This window comes from Pongo abelii, chromosome 12 (assembly GCF_028885655.2).
Source record: "Pongo abelii isolate AG06213 chromosome 12, NHGRI_mPonAbe1-v2.0_pri, whole genome shotgun sequence".
Lineage (NCBI taxonomy): Eukaryota > Metazoa > Chordata > Mammalia > Primates > Hominidae > Pongo > Pongo abelii.
Window position 1 is genome coordinate 56,023,895 of NC_071997.2, and position 7,717 is coordinate 56,031,611.

Sequence of the window (7,717 nt, forward strand, 5' to 3'; positions counted from 1 at the left end):
AGAGGCAGAGAAACACTCTCATATACTGGTCACAAGAGAGTGAGGTAATGCAGAAATCACATGGAACAATTCCTAAAGCAAATCAATAATCTTAAAAAAAACTCACTTTTTTACCTAGAAATTTCCTTTCTGAGAATTTATTCTGAAGTAATATGCATAAAGGTTTACAAAGATTTAGTTTTAAGAATAGTCATTAAATAATTGTTTATGATATTAAAAATATATAAAACATCCTAGATATCTAAGGAATTAACAAGGCATCATATCTAAATACTATGGAATACTAAATAACCATGAAAATTATTATTATAACATAATATTAGCATCAAAGAATGAAAATAATTAGATATTGAGTGAAAATCAAGTTATAAAATAACAGATGCTAGCCCCTTTATGTTAAACATATTACTAAATATACATTTCAGATACATTTATATATATATATGTTTGTGTATATATACACACACGTGTATTAAAATTATCTCTAGATTGTGGTATAAGATTTTTATTTTTCACTGTCTGTATCAATACTGAAGATAAACATTTGTAAGCAGTTGAAGAAGCTATAACATAAGATTCCTGAAATTGAATATGTTCAAGGATAACTTATCCCACAGCCATTTCATAGAACTCCTAGACACTATTTTAGGCATTGTCCTCTTCTCAGGAACCTATATCCTAAGGTAGGTCCATTACATGTAACATCAAATATAGTGTACATTCTTTTCAATATTAAATGTTCTCTTAATCAAAATGAACCTCAGCTAAATTAGTAACAAATTAAAATGTTTTGGGGCGCAATGTGGGGCCACACAGATGAGAACAGTAGAGCTGTCTGGGTAGCAGCTAAAGCCAACCTAGCTAGCCTTTCCTACTGCCTCAATGAAGATGGGTCCAGCCTTAGGGGGCACCATGTCCAGGTCTCTGAGCCCCATCTGGCCAGCCCTGAGTGGAAGTCAGGGTATTCCTTCTGTAGCCTGGGGCATACTTCCCATTCCCAGGCTGAACACATTTTTCTGACTTCTGTCTCCCCAGTTGGGTCTACTCATTAATAGTTTTAAAAACTAGAACCAGATCAGGGAGAGATCAGGTCTAAATCTCAGGAGCCCCTGCCCACCTCCCACCTCACCTGTGGATATGCTGCTGCCCCCCTGAATGAGCTTCAACAGATCCAGCTATTAGTAGAGTGGTCATTTGCATCCAAAAGGTGTGGCCTGGGGCGGAAGCAGCCTGATGCCAAGGAGTTGGGGGCTTCATCAAGAGCCACTCCCATTACAGTTCAGCACAACTCTCCCACCCTTCAATGCTTCCCTGCACCCCACCCCACCCTGCTCAACATGTTTACAAAATTCTCTATGTTCCAAGGATCTTTCCCAGTGAGCCTATCCCATGAAAAGATGGCCACACACCACATTCTGCTTCATGCCTCCTTGAAAGTGGGGAAACATGAGCTTCTGGAGTGCTATGCTATGGGTCTGTATCAGTCAGAGCCCAGTCAAGAGACAAAAGCCACTTAGTTATTTAACAAAGAGAGTTTAATAGGTAACTATAGGAATCAGCTTCCATCCATAGGGAACAATTGCTCTCCCTAGGGAGAACAACAGGAAGAAGTGGGAATTATTAAAACTTGGAACCTTGAAGCTGAGGTCCTGTGGGTCTGGGACTCAGATCTCTGAAAGATAAGTGTTTCTTGTAGATGATTGTGTCTCTGAAGTGGACACAGTGAGGCTGGTTCTATAAACTGATGGAGAAATTGCAAAGTGGAATCAACTGCTATTACAGAAATGAGCTGCTGCTGCAGGGGTGAAGAAGCATTGCTAAATGATACTCAAAGAAACAGGAATCAGATAGGAGAGCACAAGTCCTTCTTTGGGCTTTGAAGTCTCCCTTCAGTGCCTCTTATTGGCAGATCCTAATAGAGAACAGGTGGAAAAGTGGGAATATAGTTGTCACATCATAAAGGAGAGTAGAAAAGACTGGGTTGGGAGTGGAGAGAAAATATCTCAATAAGTGGCACAGAGTCTGAGCAGCCCTTGGCTTCCTCTGAACTTCTTATCTGCAGAGATTGCTAGCAGGATATACCTGGGAGAGGCTGAAACCAAGGGCTCAATAAAGCTTTCAGCTCATGGTTATTGCTCTGTGGCTTCCTAACTCTGGTAAGGCTGTGAATCTTACTTGTTTCCAAGCTGTGTTTCAGAATTGTATCCCTTCTTCTCTAGCAAAAGCTGGCAAAATGCTTACATTTTCAAAGCTCTTACTGGAAAGCTACATCTGGAAATCAACCAGTGAGACTACCAAATTCTTGTGATCCAGTCCTATCTCAAGCACCAGTGAGGGGATTTTGCTAAGCCTGTGATGTCATAATTAACTGAGCCAACATTAATCTGGAATGCAATGACATCAGGAACGTGACTCTATTAGCGTACCCATTGCAAAGTTGTCTCTATTGCCAAGCCTGTGGGTATTCCTCCATAACCTTTGAGGGATCTTTTGTGGCCTATCCCTGACCATCTCTAAGAAAATATTTACTTGGGGAAGGTGTCTATGTGGGATTTTTTTCATCCTTTTTTTTTTTTTTCAAGAAAAAAGAGCTAGATACAGATAATGCTCTAATGTGTGACTGATATCAATAAGAGACATGAAATTTCAGAAAATTGATGTGACAAAGATTGCTTCAAATCCTCATGCTCTAGTGCATCAGTTTTCTGGAACTCCACTGAGAAGACTTCAGAAAGTGTATACTTTCTACTGCAAAAACAAGTCTACAGGTCTTCGCTAACAACAAAGCTAAACAAAGCTTGTTGAACCAGCTTTCCAGCCACTAGGGCGGTGTTCGCTACAGCCATTACATAGCTCTGTGCTGGCACTAGATAGACTGGCATGCCTACATTTCTTTTGTCTTCTCTTTCAGAAAAAATCAGATGCCTTCAGATGGTATACATGATGTTTTATAAACTGATGGAAGAACGACTCATGTGCCTGTGACACTACCATCAAGTCCTGGCCACTGTGAAACTCTTGGAATGCCTTTACATCCCAAACTCCCCAAACTGATGTTTATGTTTGTGCCTTTTTGAGTGAGGACAGGATAGAGAGACAGCATATTTTAAAAGTACCTTTCCACTGAAAAACCTTTTGTTTTTCACCCTTATTCATGTCTTGTTCCTGTAAAATCAAGTATAACAACACTTCCCACTCTTTGTAAATAAGCATTTGACTACATGTATTTTAAGAAGACAATATTGAAAATAAAAAAATTGACTATGGTGACTGTTACTAGTGCTTGAATTTATTTGGAAAAGATAGACTATTTGCTCTAACTTTTTTGCTACCTTCTTGCATTTAGGAATGAAAAATATGTTATGTTTCTAAATGCAATAATATCATAGATAATCCAGTATGAAAGTGTCCAATTACTGATTTTTCTAGTTTATCAACATAGTCTGTTTTTAAAAGGCTTAGTTTTTAGACCTCAGTGGATTGAATTATTCTATTTTTAAATGACAGATTAGAGCTCTTAATTTTGTTATTCTCAAAACTCCATTACAGAGAGAGCAGTTTTTAAAAAGCACTTGCATAGAGAAAGTTCCTTTCTTTTTATGGCCTAGAAAAGGATGGCTTTTTTCTATTTTTTATTTTTTGGTTATACTACCCATATCAATGAAACTTTACTCGTGGACGGTGTCTCCCAAAAAGGTACCATTGCTAGGCATTTTTACAACCCCCAAACACACACATGATCAGACACGTACCTACACAGGCACCCACATACACACAGGGCAAGTTCTTTTCCACTACTGTAAACCTTTAACTAGATGAAATTTGAGCAGGGGGTGAAGCATAAAGAAAATGAGAGCTAGAGGAGAAGGCACAACTTCCTAACTACCTGAGGCGAAGATGGGTGAATGAATGCCTAGGGTTCTGACTGGTACAGGCTCGGGATCTTTGAGGCAGGAATGGATAGAAAGCGAGGCATAAAACCTCTACAGAAGTTTTAATATTTATATTGTCAATTCCATCAAGCCTCCTACATCTTTTCAGAAGGTATCTATTTCTTGACTCAAAGTCAGAGAATATCATATGCCAAGCCTTTAAAGGTATTCCTCATTACTGTTCCATCTACCTTATAATTAGTGACAATTCCTCCCAGATTCTGGCATCAGGCTGTCGGTCTTTGTTCCCCATGTTGCTATGAGTTTTTGCCTCTTCCTGTTACTTCAGGCATATTTTAATGAGAATTTAAGAACAGCCATATCAGTGGATTCTATCAAATTCTATTTTGGATTAGTAATTTAATGGAAAACAATCCCAATCAAGAGAGCATTGATCCCCTTTTAAATTCCGGTTAACCCATAATTATAAATAACAAAACAAGAAATAAGAAAGAGGAGATAAGCAATGTGTTACTAAGGGGATTTAAATGAAGAGATAAACCATGCTCCTTGATAGGAAAACTTTATATTGTTAAAAGTCTATTTTCCCCCAAATATTTGATAAATTGTTTCCAATCAAATTTTTGAGAATAATTTTTTTGGGGCTTGACACAATGAGTCTAAAGTCATCTAGACATATGATTCAAAATAATGTTTTTCAAAAAGAAAAATAGCTAAGTGAAATTTACACAAAGAATATTAACAGTTATACAGTTACACAATTCTTAAAGTATAATAAAGGTAGATTAATAGGCAGAACAATGTCTTAGAACATAGAGTTCAGACTAGCTGTACTGACCAGACCCAGTGATCACAGTCAATTCAGGTCACCACAGGTCTGCTCAGCAGATCAGAGCAGAGAAGAGCAGAGAAGAGCAGGTTCACTGAGAGGGTGTCAGCTGGAACATGGAGAATGGATACACATATGAAGATTATCAGAGCACTGCAGAATGGCTTCTGTTTCACACCAAGCACTGAACACAGGTGACAGTGATCTGTGGGTCTGAATTAGGAGATCTGACTGACAAATTAATTCAGGCCCAAATCTTTAACAACAGAGAGATGCTCAACTTTTTCCAAAGTACAGTGCCAGGTCATGCTGGTTGACTGGTGTTTGGGTTCCTGAATGGCACAGCATGTGTGATGATGCAAGGAAGGTTCTACATGTATGATGGGTACCTGCTCTGGAACATGACATTTTCACATGAGGTTTTCCAGCTTCTGGGTGGGAACATCTTGGTGGCCACCGATGCAGCTGGAGGGCTCAACCCCAAGTCTGAGGTTGGAAGGATCATGCTTCTCTGTGATCACATCAAGCTACTTGGTTTCTGTGATCAGAACTCTCCCAAAGCGCCCAATGATGAAAGGTTTGGAGTTCATTTTCCTGCCACGTCTGATGCCTACTACTGGACAATGAGGCAAAAGGCGCTCAATTCTTAGAACCAAATGGGGAAGCAGCAAGAGGTACAGAAAGGCACCTGTGTGATGGCAGTAAACTGCAACTTTGAGACCGGCAGGGACTCATCTGATGCAGAAGCTGGGGATGGATGCTGTTTGGCGTGAGCACAGCATCAGAGTTAGAGTTGCATGGCACTGTGGACTTTGAGTCTTTGCTTCTCACTCATCACTAACACAGTCATCATGGATTATGAAAGCCTGAAGAAGGCCAATCATGAGTAAGTATGAGAGGCTGTGAAACAAGCTGCCCAGAAATTGGAACAATTTGTCTCCATTCTTAAGGCTAGCATTCCACTACCTGACAATGCCAGTTGATCAGCCCTGGAGTGGTGTGATGTCTCCCACATCAGATCCAATTAGCTGCTAATTACTTTTGCCCCTTGATGGAATCACATGCCTCTGCTCTTAAGCGGTAGCAGAACAAAGAGGAAGATTCCTGTTCTTCACCTTCCCCACTTTCTCCTACCAGACCCTCCTGCTTTTGCTTAGTTGTCAATTTCTCTTTTGCATAGTTGTCTTATCAAACCAGTTTCTATCCCTGTTTTTTTTCAAGAGCAGAAGCCAATGGCTACCACACATCCATGGATATGCCCAGGATTCGACTTGGGCTTTCAAACTTTGCACAGTAGCTGATACTAGCTTTTTGAGATAACACTCTCACATTCCTGGGGGCTCAGTTCTGCCTCACCTACTGCACTAGAGACCAAACAAAGACTAACTCAATACTCTCTGGACTTAATTAAACCATAATGTTTTGAGAATAAAGAGAAATATGAAATTAAAACAGAACATAGAGTGCAGAAAGAATTTATAATTTGATAAATATAAAACTTCAATCAAATAGAAAAAGTGTTGGCTTATTTCCAAATGTGTGAACTACAGAAAATTGTGAACCACCAGAAATCAAATAATAATATATTTGGTCATTAAGCCATACACTAACAGAAATTCAAAATTAATTGAAAGTTTAATGGATTACAGAAAACAATAAAAGTGCTAAAATAAAACATACGTAAATATTTATATAGTTTTCAAGTGGAAAAGCCCTTTTTAAACATACAAACAAAATCACATTCAGTGAAAAACTTAATTATACAGAAATAACATTGTTGTGCAGCATGAAATACCATGAACAAATAAAGAATAAATAAAAGAGAAAACAAAGGGAATTTTTATTAAAAATATTACAGAATAATTCTCCAGGTAGCCTTGGACTGGCTCAATTCCTACCCTTTTCTCAGTTGTAATTCTCAAGAACAACTGCAGAATACTTTGGGAATGTAACATTCCGAGACAAGGAGGAAGTGACCAGAACTGCCTTGGCTCTTTTCCTGCCCCTCTTAGAACAGGATATTCTATAGCACTTTAGCCCAGAATGTTATAGTGCCCCTGGGGTATAAAACCCAGGATGGACTGCTTTCTGGAGCTCCTCAGTGGCAGTACAATGAGGGCATGTGCAAACAAGATTCTATTTGCCCTGTGCAACTTTCTTGAGCCTTGGGCAAACAACTTGCCGTGAATCATAGACTTCTACTGTCCCTCTCTGCCTATTTAAGTAGTCAAGTTGCTTAACTTGTTATATGCGAGTGTTCTGTCTCATTGGACTTGTGCAAATGATAGAAACTGTAACCTAAAATGCAGTGGGCTGAGTATTTAGACTCCCATTCCTTGTGGTTGGCATAGTGATGTTCTTTGCTATTCTCCATGCAGTGGGAGTCCACCCCTAGGATTAGCAACCAGTGTACAATGAGCCAGCTTCACACATATGACAAACAAATGGCTCATAACGTTTTTGATGACAGATCACACAAAAAGTTAATTAAAAATGAATATTCTATTGCCAAAAAGGGTAAAAGACATAAATTTAAACATTATTATATAATAAATAAAATGTGTCAAAAATTAGAGAAAAGCTATTCAATTCTAATTATGAGAGAAACTGTGACAATTTAAAAAAATAAAATGTCATGTTTTAAATAAAATATAAGAACAAAGTAATACTAATTCAGAATGCTTGTCAAAACAGGGATTTCCTTAGTCTTGCTATAGATTATAAACTGATAATATAATTGGAGTTAAAATATATGTTAAAATAATTTAAACTAGGCATATTCTTTCAGTTTATCTTTTTTATGATGTGTTTCAAAGAAATTATGGTAAGAATATTTACAAATAAGGATGTTCTGCATTGTAAATGTTATAAAGATTAAAAAATACATAGTTTGAAAGTTCAACAATAAAAACAGTGTTTAAACAAGTATGGCACACTTAATCTGTGGTTCTGAAATGAGCATGTTTAAGAACTACACGCGAAGGCATGCTAAAAT

The 7,717-nt window shown here is 38.1% G+C and overlaps 1 protein-coding gene across 1 annotated transcript; it reads left to right on the forward strand.

Moving 5' to 3' along the window:
• The first annotated feature begins 4,838 nt into the window (after window positions 1-4,838).
• On the forward strand, window positions 4,839-5,705 carry LOC100449574 (purine nucleoside phosphorylase). The gene is given in 3 exon segments (XM_054547998.1): window positions 4,839-5,443; window positions 5,445-5,542; window positions 5,545-5,705. Coding segments are annotated over 3 exon segments (864 nt in total).
• Window positions 5,706-7,717: the final 2,012 nt, after the last annotated feature.